Source organism: Ambystoma mexicanum, chromosome 8, assembly GCF_040938575.1.
Source record: "Ambystoma mexicanum isolate Mex_15411 chromosome 8, UKY_AmexF1_1, whole genome shotgun sequence".
In the NCBI taxonomy this organism is placed as follows: Eukaryota; Metazoa; Chordata; class Amphibia; order Caudata; family Ambystomatidae; genus Ambystoma; species Ambystoma mexicanum.
In genome coordinates this window covers 154541321-154566630 of record NC_090929.1, presented here as the reverse complement: position 1 = coordinate 154566630, position 25310 = coordinate 154541321, and the positions used below count along the sequence as shown (strand labels likewise).

Here is a 25310-nt window from a genome sequence, read left to right as displayed (position 1 = left end):
GTTGAAAATCAATGATCCTGTAGGTCGCTGTACCAAGTCGCTTATTGCTTGATGTGCTTTGCACTCTGAAGTAAACTGCACTGAGAATGGGCACATGTGGCTGGCTTACATATCCCGTAGCAGACGTGGAGGGCAGGCTAGAGTTGGCGTGCTGCAGCATAGTGGGACCTTCTGTGCACTCTCCCCACCGGTCCTTACCCTGGCGCTGTGCAATGGGTTGCAGTGGATTGCAAATATCTTGGAAACAGTGTGTGCTAGGGCCTTGAAAGGTGTTTTTCAAGTTTGAGTATTGTTCCTCGCTCCGAGATGCTTAAAATGAGCTTTGACAGGTTTTTCAACGACCATATTGATGTTTCACCAATTTGAGGCAACCGTCTCATGTGCAAAGGGGCTGAAACCCAGGGAAAAGTCCAAATGCCACGTAGCCAGTAATGTCTGGAGGATCCAAACAGGTAACTATGAACATTTGGTGCAGATTGATGGAAGAGTGTGAAATTGTATAAGGAACAAACTAACATATTTTCTGCTTTATAAATAAAGAGATAGAGATTCAATAGGAATGAAATGCATCTTTGTCGGCATCAAAATCAGTTGCAGGCGGAGATACTCCCATAATTAACAGGGAGATGCTCCGATAATAAAAAGGCAGTGTGGAAGTGGGGTTTGCTTGCATCCGTGCCCACTTCTACACTCATTATGCCTCCTTGATCACTCAGTGTAATCCAAAAATAAGGCTCAATGCATTTACTGTACTTCAGGTTTCATTTGTTCATAGCCAAAAATGAGAACTATTTGTTGTGTTTGATGAAGGAATTTGGTACTCAAAATATGGGGGTGGGGGTGCAGTAAATGTAGTGGCTGGTCCTTGCCTTGTAGCTGGAAGAAGACTGCATGTGCCATTTATCAATGCCATCCGGTCACACTAAATTTCAACAGGGGGGTGGAGGCCTGTCCAATGAAGAAGTAAGATGGTTCAACACCAAAGTAGTGCGCATTATATAAATGTTGAACTGAAATTAATCTTTGATGAATATCGCAGATGTGTTGCCTTTATTGAAATTGAAGATAAATCCCGATTGAATGGTTTGATAGCCTGCACAAATTTCAGTGGTGCTACATTAACCGGTGAAAATGTGGTGATAACGAAAAAAATGCACATACAATACGTGTAAAAATAATGTAGAAATACATGTTGAAATTGGTTTATTCACAGATTGGATTTCCTTGTACCGTGCTCATGCTTTGGAGGTTGTTGCAGTTGGAATGGGGATTCTTGGAAGAGCGGCCTCGCAAAGACAATCTACTTTAAGGTAAGTTATGTTTTGATTATAGGTACTATCTTCTTTGATGATTTACCTTTTCCTTGGTTGGGCCATCGGTTTTCACATGTTTTCGCTCCTTGAAACAGCTGCTTTCGCACATGTGTTTCTGCGAGGGGAAGAGAACAGTTCTTGGTTGGTGTCATGCATACTTTCTTTTGTCCACATAACACACTTAAAGCGGATGGATGCAATCCACATTTCTATTTGCAAAGGCCTAGATACAAAATATAAGACATTCCCAATTTTTAAATCTCTTTTTCAGGAGAATTTCCACATACCATTTTGAGTGTAAGACACAAAGGTTCCTCCAACAGTAGAAATCATTTCCTTATGCATAATTCAGAAACGATTCACAAAAAAACATATCTTACTTTTTTCGAGTGTATAGTGTGTGTGTATTGCACGCACCCATGTGTACACTATGCACACGGAATCTACAACCAGATGGGCGTATTTGGGCCCTACCAGGCAGAGTGTCAGGCCGGACGGTGCCCATGCAAGTCAACCCCCACACATTATCAAATGTTGCAGCAAATTGCAAGTGTTGGCATAGTCTTGACACACATATCTGTGCACCTAACACAAGTGGTTTGGTTTTCAGTAGTGCAGCAAGTGTGTCAAATCTATTTGAATTGTTTCAGAATGTGTGCAGGAAAGTGTAAAATAAATGTAGAAAAATATATCGGAAAAAGGTAAATTAGAAGATCACACTGTTAAAATCATTTTTTCAACCTCACGCATGCGTTACAAATTTCAGAGTAAATTCACTTTCTTTGCAAACTCCTACTTAATTGGTATAAATTTTCCAAAGGATGTGATTTACGTTGATATTTGGCACGTGTTCTCTGTGAAAACCACATCCAGTCGTTATTCATGAGCACATGTAGATGCAAGTTACACATACCATAAATTACACCCGTGAAACCATAACTTTATGAATCAGGCTCCTTCTATCCAATCTCATGAGACATTTCCAGCAAACAACCGATTCTCTGATCACGCCTGTGCTGCGCCAGTGTTTTATGAGCCAATATCACCAGGACCCAAGCTGCAGTGTGCTGTGCATTGGGAATATTAATTTCGGATAGGCCTCGTTTCTGCCGTCACTAGTCGCATATATGGGGATGACATTTAAAGATGGAGTTTGACACCTGTGCAGAACAGATTGTACTACACTGGTTTTGACTTTTCTGTTACTCCATGAGACAATGTGACTCCAGTTCCATTTGTAAATCATAAAATAAAAGATGGTAATTGATTTTTCAACTCATTCATAACTGAGGCGAGACATTTGTCAGTTCAGCTTTTGCCAATTTTTTAAAATTGTGCAATTGATTTTCACAATTTCACTGAATTGGGGAACTATTGCAAAGTTAAAAGACAACGTAATCAGTAATCTGTTGCAAATAAGGTCTGTAAGAATAGGTTTCATGGTTTTCAAAACTTCAAAAATTGCTACAAAAAAGTTAGCAAATTAACTGTTTCTGTGCATATTCTTTGCAAAGTGAGTTTACAACTAAATAGTTTTAAAATATTTACTTACTTGAATTTTCATTTTGGTTAACTGGAAGATATCCCTAGAGATGAACATTTGCTGCATATATTCGCAGTAAACTAATTAAAGATTGTTTTGTTAGTTGTCCATGTATTTTGCTATTAAATTATCTTCAGACATTATTTTTTGGAGGATTTTCTCAGGTAAGTGAAAACTGAATTTCTTTTTCCACAAGGAAACACAGTCGCTCATTTTCTACTTCGCTTTCTGACAAAAATGTCGGCAAATTAAATTTTTATTAGATTTTATTCCAGCAAACTAAGTGTAAACTCTTTACAGAACCCTTTTGCTTATTTTGATAATAAGCAAACGGTGATAAGCGAAATTAGTTTCATTAGACATTTCCACTTCGTATGCTCTCCACACATATTCTCTTTGTGCTGTCATTTTTCTTGACCATTTTCCCTTAGGACTTATTGGAGAGTTCTACATCTATACTTCTCCAAGGGCGTATGTTTATGCGCGTTTGCCTGAAACCAAGCTTCCTTTCCTCTGCTCAGATTCAGTGTAGAAGAAGTCCCTTGGATCCTAATAAAGTGGCACATGTGGCAGCCATTTTATCCTCACATGCAGATTGTTAAACAGTCTAAATCAGTATGTATAGTTCATGGTACAAATGGTTTCATGTTAGGGGGAGTGTTGTGAAAAAATGAAATGAGTCTTAAGCCATTGTGCATTATTTACCACCCGAGGAATTCTGAGCGGTGGTACAGGCCCTGCTGATCTCAGATGATCGAATCAGCAAATATCCTCCTTGCAGGCCCGAGTCTCACCTGGCCCTGCTAAAGTTGGCCCACCATGCCATAGCTTGCCTCATCACCGGCTGTTTGACACTACCCTCCCTCCCCATGTTGGAATTACCCTGACTCCCTGTAGCAGCTAAGATCTGGTTCAAAACCGCATGCCTCCCCTACAAGGCAACCACTGCCGATACACTGGCCTTCATGATGACCAGGTGGTACACAGACATCTCGCAATAAAACAAACTCCCATACTGGAAACTAGACTTGCTTGCCAGGAGAAAACAAGCAAACAGTACTTCTAATCCAACACCCTGGTCCTCTAGAACTCCATCCCATTGGCAATACGGACTGCTCCAAGTTCCCTTCAGTTTAAGAAAGAACAAAAGGCATGGGTCTTCCAACAACACTGTGGTGTAACCTAGATCCTGGTGACATAGTGTATACAACCCATCAGTATATTGTATTGTGATAATTCTTACTAATGTTTACTTGATACTTGATGACTTCTTCAATTCTTGTCATCAATGTTTTGGACTATGACCTGTACAACACTCTGTTGCTCCGAGCTAGGTTTGTGGTAAAAACATATATGGTAATAATAATATTATTATTTTTATTATTGTTAATAATAATATTTCTTCAGAATAGACAACTAGAGATGCTTTTTGCGCACCAATCGCCACATGCACGAGGTGCACTATGCGCATACTTTGATGTGTCTATATTTAGGAAGTTTTGCTATATTTTAAAGCACAGTTCTTGTATAGTTTTTAGGTTTTTTTACATGTACTTTCTTCCTCCTTCGTCATCCATACTTCTATATAGCTGCCGCACATCTATCTTTTTAGTGTTTTATCCATGTTATTTATACTTAGTATCTTGTGAGGAACAATCAGATTGTTACAAATTATCTGAATGGCCCTCACTGGGTTGTTACCCGGCAAACAAAGACTCACCTGCTGCGCTCTGAACAGTGCGCTGCGTCCCACAGAGTTCCTTCCCTTTCTTTGCCGGCCGCCATGATGGAAAGGGAGAAGGGACAACGGGTAGTCCCTTTTCCCAGTTCTATGGTGGCCAATTTCTTTGTTTTCTTTTTTTTTTAATATTGTTAATGGCCGCAATGGAAAGGGAGAAGTACTACTGTAGTCCCTTCTCCCTAGTCCATGGTGGCCATTTTCTTTCCTTTTTTTTGCTCCAGTCGAGAAACGGTTGACAACCTGTTTCACAATACTAGTAAAAATACTATTATTACTAATAGCAACAGAACCCTCAGCTTCTATCGCCCTGGGGGCATTACCCAACCGTAATGCTTCCCCTCCTTGGGTTCCATTACTTTAGTAATGTTTAGAAAACCAGGGAATGTTGGTCACACAGGATGGTAACAGTCTACCAGCCCTCATTAATAAATTGAAAACTCAAAAGAAAGAGCCCTTTTCTATTTCAATGTCGGGCATCAGAAACATATGAGAGTGCTTGTTTAGTGCCCCAAGCTCCCGCAGGATTCTATGTCACATCTAAGCAGTTTCCCAGCAGAGCGTTCATGAGTGTACAGTTGGAATGTTACAAATCATTCCGTTGTGTCAGGTAAATCAACAAACAGAATTTCCCTCACTTATTGAAGTGTTGCCGACACACATGGAGGTTTGCCAAGTCACAGACACAGAGAGGAATACAGAGCTGCTGAGGCTACCCAAGGCAGGGTTGGGTGTTCAGGGAAAGACGAGAAATGATTCCAAAATGTTGGCCATTTTAGCTATATACTCAGGCCAACACCAGAATCCCAAACCCAGTCCAGGAAAACTTACAAAGCACACCCAATCCTATCCCTGTCGCAATTACCCAATATGGGTGAAACGCATCATAAACCATGGGGAGGAGGCAAGTCCTATAAAGGCCAGGAGGGTTACTGGGGGATGTGGATGCACTAGACCGTTGGAAGGAGTTTGAAGGTGTTGCTAAGAATACTTTGGAGGCAAGAGGGGAAAAAGGAGTTGGAGAAGGTGTTACATCAGGTGGAGGTGGGCATAAGGAAGAGCTGGGTACATCAGGTGGAGGTGACTATAAGGAGGAGATGGTTATCTAACCTGGAGAAGGTGCATATCAGGAAGAGGTAGTGACTTTACGTGGCAGAGGCATTTATTGAGAGAAGTTGGTTACACCAAGTAGCAAGTGTGGGTTTCAAGGGAAACTGGTGACATCAAATGGTAGAGGTTGCTATAAGCAGGAGGTGGTGGTTTCAACAAGTGGTGAAGGTGGTTATTTGTAGGGGGCGGTGACATAAGGCTGCGGAGGTGGTCATGAGGATGACAGGGTGAAGTCAAAGAATTAAGGTGTCTGGCAGCAGGAAGTGAGGATAAATCTGTGGAGGAAGGTGGAGGAAGGTGGAAGCCAAAGCTAGACAGTGTCAATAGGTTCCAGTGTGTCAGGCCAGGCCCAGTCAGGTGGAGAAGGCAGGAAGAGGTACGAGCAAAAGGCAAGAGGACAGAGAATAATCAGTCAAGTCACAAGACACAGGTCGGCTTCAATCAGCATAGGCACAGGTGAGGTCTGCAGAGCTGAGGGTACTGACTCCTGGCTGCAATTTATTTTTTCAGCAAACCCTCAACTGTACTCACCACTGGTCCAGAAGACAAGGAGGATCTTGGAGAGTGCAGTCGATAACAACGAACATCACCAAGGGTTCAGGGACAACCTGCAATGCCACCGAGAGGTGAGACGTAATCGCACCAGTTGTGAGCGACTGCTTTGGTTGCTTGGAGCGATGGGCCATTATTATCCCTTTAACCATGTTTGATGCAAATACAGTCATAGTTTATTAATTAAGCCTGCATTGAGTCATTTGTGCATTACACAGTGCCTAGCTGAGAATAGCCGTACACAGAGGATTGTTCAAGTATACAGCAGCAATGATGCTGCCGCCCATAATCTTCCCTTTGGCTTACAGCAATCGAAGATTAAATGCACTTCAAATCATCTACAACTGAACTTCAACAGCAAAGAAGTTGTAATCACTAAAGGCATTTATGGGAACCCCACTTTCTGGCCAAACTGTTTGGAATCATTACCCACTTCCATGCCAAAAGTCTGAATTACTGGCATTCACTTTGACTTGAAAATTAAAATGTTTCCTCAAACTAAAGCAGTCTCCTTTTGTGTCTCCATCAGTTGGGTTTTCTCAAATGGATGCTTCCTTTTTTCCTTCATCCCATTGGAACTTGTAGCTTTTTCATTGATATTCTCAAGGCTTGAAAGTTTTATAATACTTTGTACCTGCAACACTCAAGCTATATTCCATGGGATTCCTGCAACAACAATAGGCACAGTACTCGTCTCCTGATGATATCAAGCTCCGATGACTGCCTCTTGCAAGTCTTCAAGATTTTTTCAGTTATTATATAAAAGAAGACCTGAGGCCATCTTTCCTTGCCAGTAGAATCCAGAGATACACCCCCTTCTTTATACTCCATTCTGCTGACAAAGTGCTCTTGAGGGTCCCATGAATTCAGAGATTGGCAGATCCTTCTTTGACCTGGATTCCAAAGAGTTGGATGCCATGTTATTTGAGCTAGACAGGATTCCAACTCACCTATACTTCTCCTGAATTAATTGATTTTCCAGTTATACTGTGTTCTATAAAACTTCACAAAAATATTTCACTGAACCATAACTCATACCAATAACAACTAAAGTATAAACTCTAACCCGAACCTTCATAAAATCCACGATGACAGCAACTTGGACCCGATATCCTCTACACCGAACTCCGAATTTTTAATTGAGGAACACACTGGGCAACTGTGTATATTCTCCTCTCTCTACCAATACACATTACTACATGGGCCTGGGAGGCCAGGGCTTCTTCCGGCTTGTACTCGGCAGTAGCACGACTCTAGTGTCACACTAGTGGTGTCTGAGCCAAGGTTCCAGACTTTTAGCAACAAGAGCAGGTCGTGATTTATGTTCCTATGCCTAGGTATTAAGAACAATGAGGTTCTCCCGCAAGCTATCACCAGGATACACTGGTACCCCAGTCCCTCTGGATATCACGGGAGAACACTGGATAGCGAACCCTGGTATGCGTTTCCCTACTACAAGCAGTGCCCACAGATACTCACTTGTGCCCACAGGGAAAAAGAACAAAAAAGGGACCGGTACAGAACTAGTCATCTTTAAATCGTGCAATGTAAAACTGACTGATTGCTAAATATTTATTTTTGATCTCAATGCAGAGGGGATGTATTTACATTCAACCGTATACAACAATGACTTAAGTCCTGCCCTGTACTGCACTTAAAGGTGTAAACTAATTCAATTTTACTGTATTGGAAAATAGCCTTCTCTTGCATTTAATGACAAAATATGCTAGATGTTACTCTGAAAGAATTGTGGCTTGCACATAGCAGTGAAGTCATGAGAATATCGACACTGAATGGTTTTCAGCGTTTCTGGACACCTCATTTCCCACCACACTTGGATATGTCATGCATTTGAGTTTTTCCAATTTTCGCACTCAGGTCTTCCCCACACCGCCAAAAACGTTGTGAAGGGGGTGAAATGAATGGGGAGACAAATGACACACTGGCCACAAGCGTGCAGAACCAATCACCTCCTGGAGAGGAAGAACAGGTGTTTCCACTCTTCAACTTTAGCACTGAGAGAAGCCAGCCGAAAACTTTGAAAGTTTAGCTTTGAAAGTTAGTCCCATGAAGGCTCTATGGATGGAGTCACCAAGGGATGATTTCTAGTAGATTTGGACTTTGAGCAATAATAGTAAGAACAGGCAGCAGGGCAGGGCATAACCCACCAGAGCACGCGTGCAGTGAACTCGGCAGAGTCCCAGTGGGTCTCTGTACCATGGGGAGGAGGGTCTCGGCTCTTCTGCTCCCCTAATACTCACTCGCATGCACCCCAACCCCTTTCTTCCTAGTGCTCCAGATAAGATTTTGAAGTGGGAGAATTCTACTCCCCATTTTTTAAATTTGGGATTAAAATGATTTTTTAGCTAATCAAAAAGTCTGATTCCCAATGAAAGTATTATACAAGAGCGTACAAATGTGTTTGACTGTAATTGTGTAATAAATATTTCTTTGCACCTAGTTATTCGCACACATTAAAAGATACATATGTATCTCTTTTCTTCCTGTGACACTATGTGTACTACTGGCCCAAACATATCCAATGAACCCTATGGGTGGAAGCAGGGGGGCAGGCTCGTATGGTTGGTTTGCTATTTTCTTGGGGGAATATTTTTACTCCCTGTTTTTTTGGGTGTATTTGCCCATTCCTAGGGAGTAAAAGAGGCTGGTATACCTTGTATCTGTAGGGCTGTTCCTTCCATCACTCCTCCATCCCCAGATCCATTTAAAGTAAAACATTAGTTAGGAAGCTGACAGTAGGTTATTCCTTGCGCTTAACACATCTTTTATGTCAGTACTCTCGTACATTTAACTACCTTTTACTCTTTATTTAGGGACAAATAGACTTCAAAATGTACCATTTAGACCTTTTTTTTTCTCCAACCGTTCTTAGTAGAAGAAACTCCCCAACCCTACTTAGAGTGGTTGGTTTTGCTTGCGACAGTCACTTACTCAGTGTAATATGGGCCACTTGAAAAACATTTCCAAGGCAACGTTTGGTTCCTAGTCCACTCCTGCTCACACTGCATATTATGAGAACCGTACATGTGTACACACACACACACTGCCTATTTATTTATTACTTGTATAGCGGCAAACTAAACAAGCCCATGGGCATCAGGGCGCTGACAAGGACAAACAAACAGAGACACAATCTTCATCCAATCCAGAAGCAGTAATATGCAAGGAACCGTAAAGAACTACAGCTGCAACTCGGGCACATAGGTCGGTTTTCAGGGCTGGCTTACACAAGGCCAATGAGCCACAACCGCTTAAGTCAGATGGTAAGGTATTCCGTTTCATCCCCTGATGGTTTGAGTGGAGAGCAGGGACAGGGCAAAAGCTCTGGGAGCGGGAGAGGCAGCAGAATCATACACATAGAGACAGAGCCATCGGAGGATAGGACTCTTTATTTTCTCTACAGATTTATGTCCTGGGCTCTAGTAGCCCTTCCTCTTCCTCCCTCGTTTCCCTGTGAGGTTCCCTTCCTCCTGGCCCTTAAGGTGGTATTTCATTTAAGGTAGTCCTCTTCAGTGGGAACTTAATATATAACATGCTCCAAAGTTTCGGTGCTGCACAATTAAAAGCACTCTTCCCCGCTGCAACCATGAATGTGGCCTTCAACAATAACTAGGAACATCAACCACATGCTCTCCTTAGAAAACGACCTAAATATACCAAAACTGCGGATTGCATCCTCTTATAAGAACTTGACATGTAAATGCATGCCAAATCAATATCTCAAAGTAACATAAAATATACATGCGTGATCAATTGAACTCCGTTAAGAACGCTAAACATACACACCTGCACATAACATAACAGGTGTACGCACATGACATAACAGAACAGGTGTGTTCGTAGAGCACACGTTCACCCCCACAGGAGTATCTTGGCATCGTAGGAAGATAACAGGTGTTTATTGTTACCAAACCCAGTGGTACTCATGCACAAGAAATAAACATTGCCATGTTGGCAAGCATGCATCCCAAGATGTTGACAGAGATCGATACTGCCTCAGTGAGTTCCATGTCCCGTGACCACACCATGGGCCCTGGACCCCCTTAAATGCCAGCATGTGCCCCCAGATTTAAAGCAGTGGGGTTGGAACCCCTTTGGACTGCACCGCTCGAGTTTGGGCCACGTTGATCTTGTGGAAGGCGAGCTACCTTCACTGCACGTTGTCTGCAATTTTCAAAATGGCAGGCGTGACCTCGATGCGGAAATGAGATGCCTAGCCCGGGAAAAGTGTGCTCCACCCCGATGGTTTGGAACACAGCCCTTCTGTGGTTGGAGCTGCGGTGCTCGAGAGCCCGCCTGGTGGGGGCGAGAAATAGAAAAGTAGCTGCCATTCCGCGCTGAGAACCGCAGTACGATGAACAAGGTGTCAGACCCCGCGAGGGTCCATACTGAGACAGCCGCAGTTGGAAACCCTGACCCGTGTCGGGAATGGGCCCCCTGGGGTGTGGCGCAATCGGAAGCGGCACCCGGATCCTCCCTTACTCAGAAGTGGAGACCTGATGACAGATGTCAGAGGATAGCAGAAACGGGGGCAGCGGCTCGATGATAAGGACACCAAGAGTTAAGCAGATCAGAGCCTGGGGGTGGCAGCGCTCTGGAGAAGCTGATTCAGCAAATCTAGGGCTTACTTGCTCCAACGTTTTCAACATTGTTCGTTTTGTGTGCGTTAGAGTGTCTTTTGCAAAAGTCCAATTTATGTGTTCGTCCATCTGTGCAGCCATTTTGTTTTGCAAAAGGGCACTCTAAGGCGCATTAAAGTCAAATTCAGGTGTACTTCCATCTGTGCAGCCATTTTGTTTTGTGGGCCTCTTTTGCAAAGTCGAACTTAGGTGTACTTCCATCTGTGCAACCATTTTGTTTTGTGTGCCCTAGATTCCCTTTTTGCAAAAGTCAAATGTAGGTGTACGTCCATTTGTGAAGCCATTTGGTTTTGTGCACCTTAGAGTGCCTTTTTGTAAAGTCGAATTTAGGTGTACTTCCATCTGTGCAACCATTTCGTTGTATGTGCTGTAGAGTGCCTTCGCCCAAATTCAAATTTAGGTACGGTACAAACTTGTCTCTGGCCTATAAATCTGTGCACTTGCAGCACACATATTGTTTTGTCTGTCTGCTTGGCTATCTGGTGCGATTCTATTGTGGCATAGTGCCTCTGACCCCTTCCCTGCCTCTGACCTCTTCCCCCCTTCTTGTTCCCTTCCCCCATGGTGCTCTCCGACTCTCCTATTTTTTCAAACTGTTTCTCCATCTCCTACCCTCCCTCTCTCTCTCACAATGTCTGGAAGAAAGAAACTAAAAAAGGCACTCCTAAGATCCAGCTATGGTCTGACCATCACATACACACCTACATCAATGTTTCCTCCAGACAGACTATAACCAGACCATCATTGACTGCTGTTACGTCTTCTAACCTATGGATCCCTCATATGGTCTCTGTCCACTCCCCTTTCTCCTCCTCACCCATTACTGGCGGCACTAGATGGGAAGTGCTCTTGGCTCACTTCACATATTCCAAATGCACCATTAATGTCTATCACAATGGCACTATCATGGCCCAGGGCTCTCAGCCCAACCTTCTCCTTCTGGACAGGTGTCTTCCTTCCCTTTTCAACTTCCCACCCTCGCCTTCCACTTCTCCTTCCCTCATCCCCCATTGCCTCCCCCCCAGGTGTAGCACTGCATCCCTTTACCCCATTTTGCAAATCTTTTAAAGGGGGTCACCAGCTTCACTTATCTACCCTCAACTCTTGCTCTGCCATTAAACACTCCTCTGACATCTGTTGCCTCCTTGAAGACCTTGACCTTGACGTCCTCACGAAGACATGGTTCAAGGCCAGCTCTGTCACTGCTTTTGACACTTCTTCCTGTTGGCTACAAGATCATTTCCAACCCCAGAACCTCCCGATCTGGTGGTGGAGTGGCTCTGATCTTCCCTGAGTGGGTTCCTTCCTCCATCATCCCCACTCAATCCTATTCTTTCTTTGAAAGCCTAGTCTGCAGGCTGTCAGTCTCCCCTTCCTTCACTGCGACACTCGCTACCGTCTACAGAACCCCCACCCCCCAGGGTCTTCCTCCATTTTTCTCTCTGAATGGGCCAACCTTGCCTCCTCTCTTCTTGCCTCCTCCCAAACGTATCTTCCTTGGGAACTTCAACATCCATCTCGACTTCCCTGATGTTGCCACCGTTCTCTTCTGTGAACTCTGCAACACTCTCTCCCTCACTATCCTCCTCTCTGGCCCAACCCACTCCAGGGCACACCTTGGATAGCCTCATCTCAACAGACATCTGTTTCAAATCCCCTCACAAACCCTCTCTCCTGGTCCGACCACTCTCTCTTCTCTTTCTGTTTTGACCTCCCCTATCCTCAGTCTCCTTCCCCCTCATTCAACCGATGAAGCGTGTGTCCGTCACTGCCTCTCCTTCCTCTTTCATCCTCCCCCGTCCCAATCTTGGAACTCTCCACCTGACTCCATACTAACTTACCTCCATCTCTCTATCACTAATACACTGGACATCCTTGCCCCTATCATGAGGATCCACGTGAAGCATGCCTCCAAACGTAACTCTTGATATGACTCTGATCGGAAGTGGCAGACATCTACCTCATCGCCTGACAAACTGGCCTGCCGCCTACCCCAAAGGCAATACCATCTTTCCATCTGCTCCAAGAAAAGAGCTCATGTCCAAGGTTGCATCTCTGGAGTCACCAAAACACGTTTTAACTCTTTAAAATCAACAGGAAGCTCACCAATCCTACCACAGTCTCCTTTTCTACTCCTCCCTCCAGGCCTTATGCTCCACACTGGCCTCCCTGTCAGGATACTGTCAGGATTAGTCCTGCGAATACTAAGGCAGCGAATATGGCAAGGGAAATGTGCACATAGGAACAATGACTCATGTATGCTAGAAGCCAGGAGTGCAAACAGAGTGTGATTTTAAACCCAATATATGAAAAGGGATGTGGGGTAAGCACCTGACCGCGAGGAAAGTCGGCAAGCGCCTTACCCCCAATCGCTGTTACAGGTACTGACAGCGCTAAACCCACGTGGAGGGCAAGCAATGACAGGATCTGAGAACTAACACTCTGATGGAATCAAATAAGGGAACTAAAGAACTGTACTCACAAGGACGAGATATACCTCTTGAATGTCAGCTAGCCCACGAATCCTGTTGATGAAACTGGGACCCCGATAGGCTAGAACAGCAATGGGAGAAGTAGGAAGGTCCAGAGGGCAAGGGCTGTAGGTTGCCAGGGAGAGGTAGACAGTAGAACAGGGGGCCCAAGAGGACGAGGGCTGAAGGTAGCCGGAGCGAGGCAGGCTGCAGGGCAGGGAGCCCAGAGGACAAGGGCGAAGGCTGGAAGGCAGCAGAACGTGATCCGTTGTAATGTGGGGAGCCCGGCAGGGCAAGGGTGAAGGCTGGAAGGCAGCCGAGCGTGATCCGCTGCAGAAAACTAAATACCTAAGTTGAAATAGTGATAACGAATAGTGAGGAAAACATAAGCATTCACACAGGAGCTAGCTAACAACCGCACACCACACCTAGAATCAAAAAGGGAAAATAAATGCAGAAGAGCTAAGGAAAACCTGGAATGGATCCCAATAGTAGTAAGGATCAGGAGCAAGGAAAAAGCTAAATAACCAATGCAAACTATTCCCTACCCCTCCAAGGAAAAGACAGGAAACTAAACTAAGAGGAAGGCTAAGGCAAATGGGTAACAGCAGCAAAGGACAGAGTCAAAAGAAATATAGAACACAGACAAACTGGGCTGCATCTAAAAGGGGAAAGCACTGAGAAATGCTGCCTGCAAACAGAGGAAGACAAAAAGGGAAATCAAGGGAGCAGAAATCAATTAGCTCATGAATCCGAAATTCAGGGCGGAGGAAACAAGAAAACAGGAACAAGAAAGTAGGTACAAAAGGCAAGGAACAAGGAACCAGGGACTAGTCAAAACAGGAACACTGCAGACGATGACCAGCGCTGGACTGAAGTGAGACTGAGGCTTTTAAAGCTGTTAACGAGCACACGCCTCAGGTGTGCTGAGTGCTGCACCTGCAGCCACAGGTGTTGCCTATCCTCCACCCAACCTTGTTCTGCAAGGGTGGAGGTGGAGCAGTGGGCCAGGCATTCTGGGAAGCACAGTCATTTGGTTAAAGAAGCATGCTGGCTGCCAAAAACCTGGAATGGATCCGGAAGGGAAGTAGTTTGGAAAATAGGGATTTAGCGCTCCCAGTTCATTGCAGCACTGTGGCATTAGGATCGGAGGAAATGTCCAGCAGGGAATAAGCCCCAAAACATGCCCCCAAGTGGCGGGAACGGGAGCGAAGGGAGCGAGTCGTGACAGTATACCCCCTCCTACGGCCCTCTTCGGGTGCCCGCCACCCGCACGAGACTTCTTCTTTCCATGATGGGAGTGCTTTTTCTTTGGAGGTGGCACTGATGGAAATGGTGGCTTGTGGGCAAAGGCAGATGGGCTTCCATGATAGGAGTGCTTTGTCTTTGGAGGTGATACTGATGGAAACGGTGGTTTCTGGTGAGGAAGAGACTCATGGTTCGAAGAAGGGCATGAAGGACTTGCAAGACCTGAAGCAACGTTGAAAGGTCCAGGAAGCTCAGTCACTGGGAGTGGACCCTTGTAAGTCTTTGAGGAGGGAGGCAGACTGGTGCAACTTGCCTTAGACAATGGTAGAAGTTCTGTTAGCCTTTCTGCCGAGAGCGGACATGCGGGAGGTGAGGAAGTTGCTGGCTTCAGGAAATGTTCATGTTCAGCCATTAGAGAAGGTGGCGGCTGAGGTAGAGGTTCAGATCTTTTTCTGTCATCCATCTGGGAAAAGGCTTGTGGTTGAAAATGATTAAGGTTTGACTGCACATGTTCTACACCTTGGATGCCTGGAAGTCCAATGGGTTGTACGAGGCTGGTACTCCTGGTGACAGTCGTGTAGCTACTTTGTTGCACGTTGGATACAACAGCAGGGACGTTAGGTATACTGATAGGAGTGATAGACACAGTACTTGGTACTTCAGGCACACTCGCAGAAGGAGCGATAACAGACACATCTTGAACTGCAGCAGACATTCCCTTCCTTTGGCTACTAGCACCCAACTGGTGCTTCTTGGCGGAATTCTGTTGCACAAGTTCTGTAGGTAATACGCCGGTCTGCACCACCCCCTGTGCATACCCAGGTGAGTGGTTCTGACTCACCACTTGGTCCAGCTTGATGACTCTGAAGCGGGAGCTGGCAAAAGTCTCAAACTCTGATGCTGCACTTTTAGGAGGCTCTGATGCTGAAGTGAAGCAGTTGGAAGAATCGTCTTGTGGAAAAGGCAGGCATTCTGGTGCTCCTCCTGAAGCAAAAGAAAGGCAATCTAAACGTTCATCGACAGTAGATGTTTGGGATTCAGGAGGACTGTCTGGAGCAGTAGAAAATAAAGCAGGATCTGATGGTGTAGACAGGTATACCTCTGATGTTGGAAGCGAGGCTAAGCAGGATACCGGTGTCTCATGAACTGAAGGCAAACAAGCAATAGACTCTGGAACTGAAGACATGCACATATGATGGACTACCGGAGGCTCTCTGGCTGAAGGATGATCTTCTGGATGAGTCACTGTAGCTGAAAACAGGCAGGCCAGAGGAAACTTTGAAGCTGAAGGCATGCAAGTAGGAGCCATCTCGGTAGCTGAATCCAAACATGTCAGGGTCTTTGGGACTGACCCCGTGCATGGTGGAGGCTCTTGATTAAATGGCAGACATGGCAGCGGTTCATTGATTGAAGACACGTGTACCAAAGATGAGTGCAGGGCTGTGGATTGGAACATAGAAGAGTCAATGGTTGTAGGAGGACACCCAGAAGTCTCAGAAGTTGATAGACACATTGGTGACTCAGGAATGGAGGGCACCTTTAGGGCATTAGACTCCTTGGCTCCAGTAACAAAGGACTGAACTGTACCCTTGCAGACCTTTTCTTTAGTGGGTGACACAGAGTCTCTTTCTTTGTGGAAGTCAAAATCAACCAGTGGAATCACCATAGTAAAGTCTCTGTTAATCAGGATTTCGTCAATTGTCCATTCCTCTGTTTTAGCTTCTGAAAGAGGCAGATTAACAATCAACAGTTCAGGAATCGCCTGCTGGTCTTTTGGTTCTGTATACTGTGGAATGAGTTCATCAGAACATGAAATCTGTACTGTCTCTGACTGTTCGTATTGATCAGAATTGGCAGAAGGAAGAGTGAACCCAGAGGTAAGATCGTTTTCCACATCAGCTTTAACATCTACTTCAGTCTCAGCAGCTGTATCAAGAGCAGGACCTAAGCCTACTGTAGTGACTGAATCTGTGTATGTCACCTTTGTGTATTGTGTTTGGAGATCAGAAGCTTGTATGTGTGCTAGCTCAGAATTATGACAGACTGCTACACAGGAAACTTTAGGTAAAGGAGTGGCTTGTAAATCTTCAGCTAACTGCAATCCTTGACAATCAGCAGAACAATTGTTAGAAACTGTGCCCAGATTGAGCGCTGTGCTAGAAGAAAGACTTTCACTTCCAATAGATCTAACATATTGGCAATTATCATGGTTTACCAAAGTCTCTGCACTCAGGGGCTGAACTGTGTTCACTTCATCAACATCAATGGATAAAGTCTGAGGTGTATTCAGGAATGCGTGCAAGATCTTATTCTCCTCTTGTAAAGAAATGAATTCTTGTGTTAACTCCTCAAGCTTAGCTCTTAGCATGCCCTGCATTAACTGTACATCACTATCAGTAGGCACAGGGGGAGGCATAGTGGCATCAGGGTTGGATCCTGCACTAGCAATCTGGATGTGCACCGATTGTGCATTGTCCTCAACTGCTTTCAGGTTCTGAGATTTATACTTTCTCATACTAACTTGGTCTGTGTTACCCTTAAGTAATCTATTGACCTTAGACCTCTTGACATTAGGGACTACCGTATGTACTTGTGCAAAGAAGTATTTGGGCTGAGGGTAGAAAACTGAAGCTATGCAAGGAACCCCTCCATTCGTTATGTTTGTACCATGAAACTGTTCTATCTGAGATGAAGCACAACTGGAATCATGGGGTTCAACAACAGAGGTACTCTTGTATAATAAGTCTAACAGTGTGTTGTTTTCTGCGGCTAAGGTTTGCGCTGACATAGAATCGGGATCAGAACAAAAGATCGAACTAGGATCAGGCAATGTAGGATGTGCCATCCTATGGGAAAAATACTTTGCTCGTAAATGCCCATTCGTGACAAGGAGTTCATTTAAACCAAGACTAGTGATTTGATTGTCACAGGTAAATGCAGGGGAAGCTTTCTGTACTAACTTGTTAGAGGCTTTGCTGCCTTTCTTTCTTAAACTTGCCATATTCAATGGGAATTTTGGGCTGGTCATACTGTCAGGATACTGTCAGGATTAGTCCTGCGAATACTAAGGCAGCGAATATGGCAAGGGAAATGTGCACATAGGAACAATGACTCATGTATGCTAGAAGCCAGGAGTGCAAACAGAGTGTGATTTTAAACCCAATATATGAAAAGGGATGTGGGGTAAGCACCTGACCGCGAGGAAAGTCGGCAAGCGCCTTACCCCCAATCGCTGTTACAGGTACTGACAGCGCTAAACCCACGTGGAGGGCAAGCAATGACAGGATCTGAGAACTAACACTCTGATGGAATCAAATAAGGGAACTAAAGAACTGTACTCACAAGGACGAGATATACCTCTTGAATGTCAGCTAGCCCACGAATCCTGTTGATGAAACTGGGACCCCGATAGGCTAGAACAGCAATGGGAGAAGTAGGAAGGTCCAGAGGGCAAGGGCTGTAGGTTGCCAGGGAGAGGTAGACAGTAGAACAGGGGGCCCAAGAGGACGAGGGCTGAAGGTAGCCGGAGCGAGGCAGGCTGCAGGGCAGGGAGCCCAGAGGACAAGGGCGAAGGCTGGAAGGCAGCAGAACGTGATCCGTTGTAATGTGGGGAGCCCGGCAGGGCAAGGGTGAAGGCTGGAAGGCAGCCGAGCGTGATCCGCTGCAGAAAACTAAATACCTAAGTTGAAATAGTGATAACGAATAGTGAGGAAAACATAAGCATTCACACAGGAGCTAGCTAACAACCGCACACCACACCTAGAATCAAAAAGGGAAAATAAATGCAGAAGAGCTAAGGAAAACCTGGAATGGATCCCAATAGTAGTAAGGATCAGGAGCAAGGAAAAAGCTAAATAACCAATGCAAACTATTCCCTACCCCTCCAAGGAAAAGACAGGAAACTAAACTAAGAGGAAGGCTAAGGCAAATGGGTAACAGCAGCAAAGGACAGAGTCAAAAGAAATATAGAACACAGACAAACTGGGCTGCATCTAAAAGGGGAAAGCACTGAGAAATGCTGCCTGCAAACAGAGGAAGACAAAAAGGGAAATCAAGGGAGCAGAAATCAATTAGCTCATGAATCCGAAATTCAGGGCGGAGGAAACAAGAAAACAGGAACAAGAAAGTAGGTACAAAAGGCAAGGAACAAGGAACCAGGGACTAGTCAAAACAGGAACACTGCAGACGATGACCAGCGCTGGACTGAAGTGAGACTGAGGCTTTTAAAGCTGTTAACGAGCACACGCCTCAGGTGTGCTGAGTGCTGCACCTGCAGCCACAGGTGTTGCCTATCCTCCACCCAACCTTGTTCTGCAAGGGTGGAGGTGGAGCAGTGGGCCAGGCATTCTGGGAAGCACAGTCATTTGGTTAAAGAAGCATGCTGGCTGCCAAAAACCTGGAATGGATCCGGAAGGGAAGTAGTTTGGAAAATAGGGATTTAGCGCTCCCAGTTCATTGCAGCACTGTGGCATTAGGATCGGAGGAAATGTCCAGCAGGGAATAAGCCCCAAAACATGCCCCCAAGTGGCGGGAACGGGAGCGAAGGGAGCGAGTCGTGACACTCCCACTTTTCCTCAAAACTCTTGACACCCTGTCCTCTCTATCATCTGCTCCCTCCCACACCTCCCTCCTTTGTTCACCTCTTCAGACCCCTCTCTCTGCCATCTCATACTCTTCTCCTTCTCTCCCATTTCACCGGATGAGAGCTCTAGAGTTGTCCGCTCAATGAAAGTCTCCTCTAAACAGGTGCTACCCCGCTCCTCCAGAAACATGAAGGACAACATTGACACTCTCACATCTGCCTTGGCTGACCTCTGCAACAACTCTTTTGCCACAGGCTCTTTCCCTCAACCCCTCCCTTGTGCACCCTCTCCTAGAAAAACATCTGCTGACCCCTCTTGCCCAGCTAGCTATCGACCTATCTCCATCACCCATGGAGAAGCTGACCAACTGACCCAACTGACCCTCCACACCGAAATGTCTAGAAGCACTGAAACTGCTCTCCTGAATACCAGAGAAGACATACTCTCTAATCTGGACTCTAACTCTTTTTCTATTTTGATCGTCCTCGATCTCTCCTCTATTTTTGACACTGTCAACTACTCCATATTCAGTGTTAATAACCCGCAAAAATATCGCCATACAAAAATATTGCCATATTTGTGATGCAATATTAAGGCATGGAGCCTGCGGGGGACACCCCCGCAACCCCTGCTCCCAATAAACTCAAATATTATCCCCACTAAAAATATCACCTATGGCCGTTCCCGGCGACCATATATATGGCGATATTTTTGGTGGGGATAATATTACCTGATACCCATCCTCATAAACCGTCTCTGTGATATCCTAGGCATCACGGACAGGGCAGTGGTGTGGCTTACCTCTTTCCTCTCTAACAGACCCTCCCAAGTTCAAATAGGTAATTTTCTCTCCTCCACCTCACTCTCTACCTGTGGCATCCCTTAGGGTTCTATCCTATAGCCATAGCTCTTCAAGATCTACCCGGACCCTCTAGGCCACCTGACCTCCACCTACTCTCCTCATTTTCAGTGTTACGCAGACGACACACAGCTCTCTTTCCGGATGCCTTCCCCGGCCACCTCTTCCTCCTCCTCTTCCTGCTTTATACTCAACTGCCTGACTGCGACGCACATATGGTGCTCTGCCAATTATCTCGGCCTTAACGCCAGCAAGGCAGAGATCCTTCTCATTGGGACGCCTGCTCCTAGCTTCCCCATCACTCTCTGGCCAGGCTCATTGGGTCCCCTCCCCTCACCCACCTGTGGCTCAAAAAACCTTGGGATGACCTTTGACTCCTCTCTCTCCATCTCTCCACACATCACAGAATCAAATTTTCAGCTCCATCTTGTTAGGGTCATTGTACCTTTCCTCACCTTCCCCCAGAAGCTAAATTATAATGTGTCCAGAGCACCAGTTCTCACAAGGCTTGACTACTGCAACAGCCTATTTCGCAACCTTCCTCTTTCCTCCCTTTGCCCCCGCCAACTAATCCAGAATAGGACTGTAAGACTTATCCTTGGCCTCAAGCCCAGGGACCGCATCTCTCCAGCCCTAAATTCTCTCCATCGGCTCCCGGATCAAATTCAAAACCCTTTGCATCATCTACAAGGCTGTCTGGGGTCTGGGACCTCTCTACATCCAGCTTTCCCTCCCAAAATACCATCCAGCCAGAATCCTTCGGTCTTCAGGTTCCAACTCTCTGCAGGTCAAACGTTTCTCCAAGCAGAGAGTGGGAGGTAGATCCCGCTCCTTGGCTGGCACCTCCCTCTGGAACAGCCACCCTCCCCCCTCAAACTTGAGCCAGATCTTCTTAAGTGCAACATATTTTCCAAGACCTTCCTTTTCTCCTCTTCCTTCCCTCTCCCCCTTCCGTGCTAAAATCTCCACCTGCCACTGCGACTGGGGCATGGTCCTTTCAGGGTCATACAGGGAGCAGACCACCCCCTACCAGTCTCTCCCAGTATCCTTTACCAGTACTTGCCCTCAGGCTCCCTTTCCCTGACTATCCCAGCGTGGTCTTCCTGTCTACTGCACCCCCACACCCTCTCTTTCCTCTGGTACTTGCCACCTTGGCTTGAACAGCACTTGCCTGCCCCACCCCTTGGCGTTCCCCCACTCTGGCACTTCTCCCTCTACTCCCCAAACCTCCTTGCACTTATCACCTTGTCATGCACTTGCACGGCAGGATTGTCACAAGCCCAATATAACTGCTTCTTTGTTCTTGTTGTTGTTTTCTTATGATATCTCCTGCTCCTCCCACCTTCTTGACTTGTGGCGCCTGAAAACACATGTGTATAGGAGTCATATAAATGTCCAATAACTAAAACAAATAGAACTACATGGCTTCACGAGAACCTCAAATATGCACACATGCATGTGAAATGAATGCCCCCAGATCATGGAAACCGTAAATATATAAGCATACCCGCAGCGATTTGCCCAGAGCTCCCATGGGGGGTACAGCACCCTGCTCTTCTATGGCAAGCCCTGAACCAGTCTTTTCAAATTTGCCGTGATTGCCTCCAAAAAGTACCCTTTTGCACTCAAAACTTATGACAAGAATGCCGACTTAAAATCCTGGCATGATCACTCTATTTGTAAACTAAGTGACACCCTAAGAAACTTAATTATACACACAAGCATGTGAAATACATTTCTCCATGAGAACCACACGCAGACATGTCTGTATGTGAATTGACCCAGTTCTTACATTCCACCCCACTGTTTATTCAGCCAACTGGGTCTACTGCTCACTATCAAAAATATCCGCGCAACACCAGAAAAGGCAACATTATGCAGAGCTCTCAGAAGAGGCCTGCATCCCTTCAAAAGGGATTCAGCCTCCCACACAACCCCAGGCATCCTTATAAAGCTCCTAGCAGGCCTCAAACACCTCCAGGCACCTTCAAGGAGTTTCTCACAGAGTAGCAGTAATCTGAAGCCCACTGTCATCTAAGAGGGCTTTTACTTCCACAGTTTCCTGGCTGTGGCCTCCATAAGGGAGATGGGGGGCATTTGCACTCCTTTCTCCCAGGCATTCTCAGTAACCAGAACAGCCCTTTTTCTCGTGACTGCACTGGGATGATGTTCATGGCAAGGTTCCACATTTCCTCTTTCTGCTTATTTATTTGATTGTTCATTTATAACACGTTTTTCTAGGTGCGGGATTGGGATTCGAACATGTGTTGCACCGCTTTGCCTTGCTTCCCTGAGCTATCCTTCTAGAAAGGTATCAATCGTAGGTCTAAAGTCTAAACCTTTTACAGGCAGCAGAACCAAAGGTAAGCTTTCACCCATCCTTGGCGAGTGGCCGTGCCCCAATAATAGGTGAACACCTCACTTCCAAACTGCACATGAAATAACCCAATGAACAATCAGACGACAATGCAGACCAAATCAGGCGAGGCTTATAACATGACACCGTCCAGAAGGCCAGGGCCGCCACGATGGGGGGTGGAGGAGAAGGAGGGGCAAACTGCCCATGTCTCGTGCTGGCGGGGGGCCGGCGGCACCTTCTCCTGAACAGAAAGCAGCACAGTCCACTCGTGGCCATTATTCACATGGTAACTGTGCTGTCAGCCCTCTGTCCCTGGAATGATTTCGCTGTTTGTTGCAAAGCTGTTTGGCTCCGCAACAAACAGCAAAATAATGGGAGACAGCAGGGTTCAAAAGTGAGCTCTGCTGCCTCCCGTTATTCAGCCGACAACGTAGACCTTCTGAATGACAAGAGAGGACTGCTCTCCTGTCAGTCAGTGTGTTCACGTTGCTCAGCGTGAACATGCTGACTGATAGGAGTTCTCTTCTGTAAGGCAGCATGCTACGTGCTGGAATGCCGTGGCTGCCGGGTACTTTTGAAGGGTGCTTGGAGGTAAGGTAAGTGTTTTTTATCATTTTAAATGAAATGTTTATATATGTATATTTAAATTAAATGAGTATGTATATGTCTATGAATGCATGCGTGCATGTTGGTGTTTGTGTCAATGCTGTGTTTGGTTTTATGTTTGCGTACATGTAAGTTGTGTGACTGGTGGATGAATGCATGGGTGAAAGTGTTGAATGTGAGTGTGTGCACCAGCCCACCCCTAATGTGGGCCACTTAATTAAGGGGTGGGGTCATGACATCAGAGGTGCACATAGGTTACAATTTTGGGGGGTGCAGAGGGGGACACAGGGGTGGGACTAACACTTCAAATGTTGGGAGAGGTGCTAACTTCAGAGGCTGTGGAGGAGGGGCAAACTTACTTGTGTGGGGACATTTAGCATCTTTCTACATTTGAAGGAGACTATTCTGGTAAAGCATCAATGTTACAAGCAACTAACTCCATTTCTGAAACGTCACACTTAAGGACTGCTGTGAGAATGAGATTTCTCATGTCACCACTTCCCTTCTAATCACTCCCCTGGCATGCAAGTGCTAACCGCACATCACAGTTTCAATTACCTAAAAATGTATGCATATGAATCCAGGTGCTAAACGTGAAATGTTTTATGTTAGTAATTGCAGGGCCTTTGTTAAAAGTGAATCCCAGGCACATTTTAATGTCGGTGTCCTGTTCCGTCTAGCCATGACTCTGTTGGCCAGCCTGGCGGGGGCTGGATGACAGTTTTGAAAGCGGATAGTGAAGCGGGCCAATGTGGGTAAAACCATTGCGCTGTCAGTCGCCCGACTGAGGGATGGAGCCTGCGTCTTTCAGCGTTTGGAGTTAAAATGGGCCCCAAGTAGCTTCCCCCATGCTGGCAGTCTTATGACACAGAAACCTACTGATAATCTGCAGCTTTTAACCACCTTGCTGCATTATTTTGACTTCATTATTGATTTAAGCCCTCCACAGGTGCCTTGGCCTATTTTTCTAATCTGTAAGGCCAGGGGTGCCCTCCAAACATCACAAATAAATTGACCCCCACCTTCCCTGACACATCTTCAACCAGCCCTGCTCCCACTTCCCTCCCAATTCCCTAAGCCTAGCTGGGAAGTTGAATAGCTATTTCACCTTCCCTTTGGCAAGTAGTCGTACCTTACAGCCCAAACTGTTAGCATTACCAATGCTTGTTTTGCTTTACCTTTGATGCACTGGAGTATGCATCAAGGTCAAAGCAAACATACTACTTGGCTAAATTGGCCCACATTGAACTTAGGCCAACCTAGCCAGTAATATCACTAATGGGGCACAGTCAGCCTGGACATACTTTCTGTGGAAAGACATCTTTACTGGCTGGGAGTCCGCACATGGTAATAATGGCATATATTGGTGCAGCCTGCATAGACATACATGGGAAAAACCAGCATGAATATATATTTTATACTAGCATATGTTGTGTGCAAAGGCAGCATGAAATGTATTGGAAAATGTTCCTGTGCACGGTTGGTGACTTGCAACTATTGGGTTTTTCCATGTGCTTCCATACAAAACCAATTGCAAACTGTATGTAAGCCTACCCAATTTTACAAAGAAAGTGCTGTAAAATGCATAATTGTAACCCAATGTTTCAGAAATTTTCTTGGGAGTGAGAAATCCCCTCAGGCAACTCTTGTTTGGTTTGGGCTCCCTCACTGTGCTCTGTCGTTCCTGCATAATTGGCACAAATATTTAAGCCTCTTCAGTTCAGCAATTCACCAGCCTCCACTCTACATCATCCATCTGTAACTGTGTATGATGTGTGTTTTAATGCGCACACAGGGGCAGGGTGCTCCTTAATGCTGGCATCACGCACCACATGCCGTCATGCCATCCTATATATATTAATGCATATGATACAAATGGTGGTCTGGCATAAACCTTTCTTCAGTACAGAAAACTTTGCTGTATTTGATTAGCAGTTTTAGTAATAAACCAAATTTGGGTTCCTCCACACAAACTCAAGGGGAGATTTCTTGAGTCTCCTGTTTGCGGCAGTGCCACAGTTGGCCCAGGTCCAAAAAATTGTAAGGGGGCCTCACCAAATGTTTTGCCCTGGTCCATCACCACATCTTGTGACAGCCCTGCAGAAGGCAGACAAGCACTTTGAAGTGGCCACAAGGCACTATACAGCACTATACAAAACACCTAAATAAATAAACAAACCCACACAATTAACTGCATAATTAATTAATCAATCTTTTATTACACACTTCATACCAGAGACCAGTCTGTAAGCGCGGGACTGGGATTT

At 45.6% G+C, this 25310-nt stretch overlaps 1 protein-coding gene across 2 annotated transcripts in view; it reads right to left on the bottom strand.

Moving 5' to 3' along the window:
• TRAF1 (TNF receptor associated factor 1) overlaps window positions 1-25310 on the bottom strand; it is a 474790-nt gene that overhangs the window by 132310 nt on the left and 317170 nt on the right. For both annotated transcript variants that reach the window (XM_069609529.1, XM_069609528.1), the window contains one exon: window positions 1357-1428. In XM_069609529.1, coding sequence (XP_069465630.1) covers window positions 1357-1428 — 72 coding nt within the window. The remainder of the gene's footprint in view (window positions 1-1356; window positions 1429-25310) is intronic.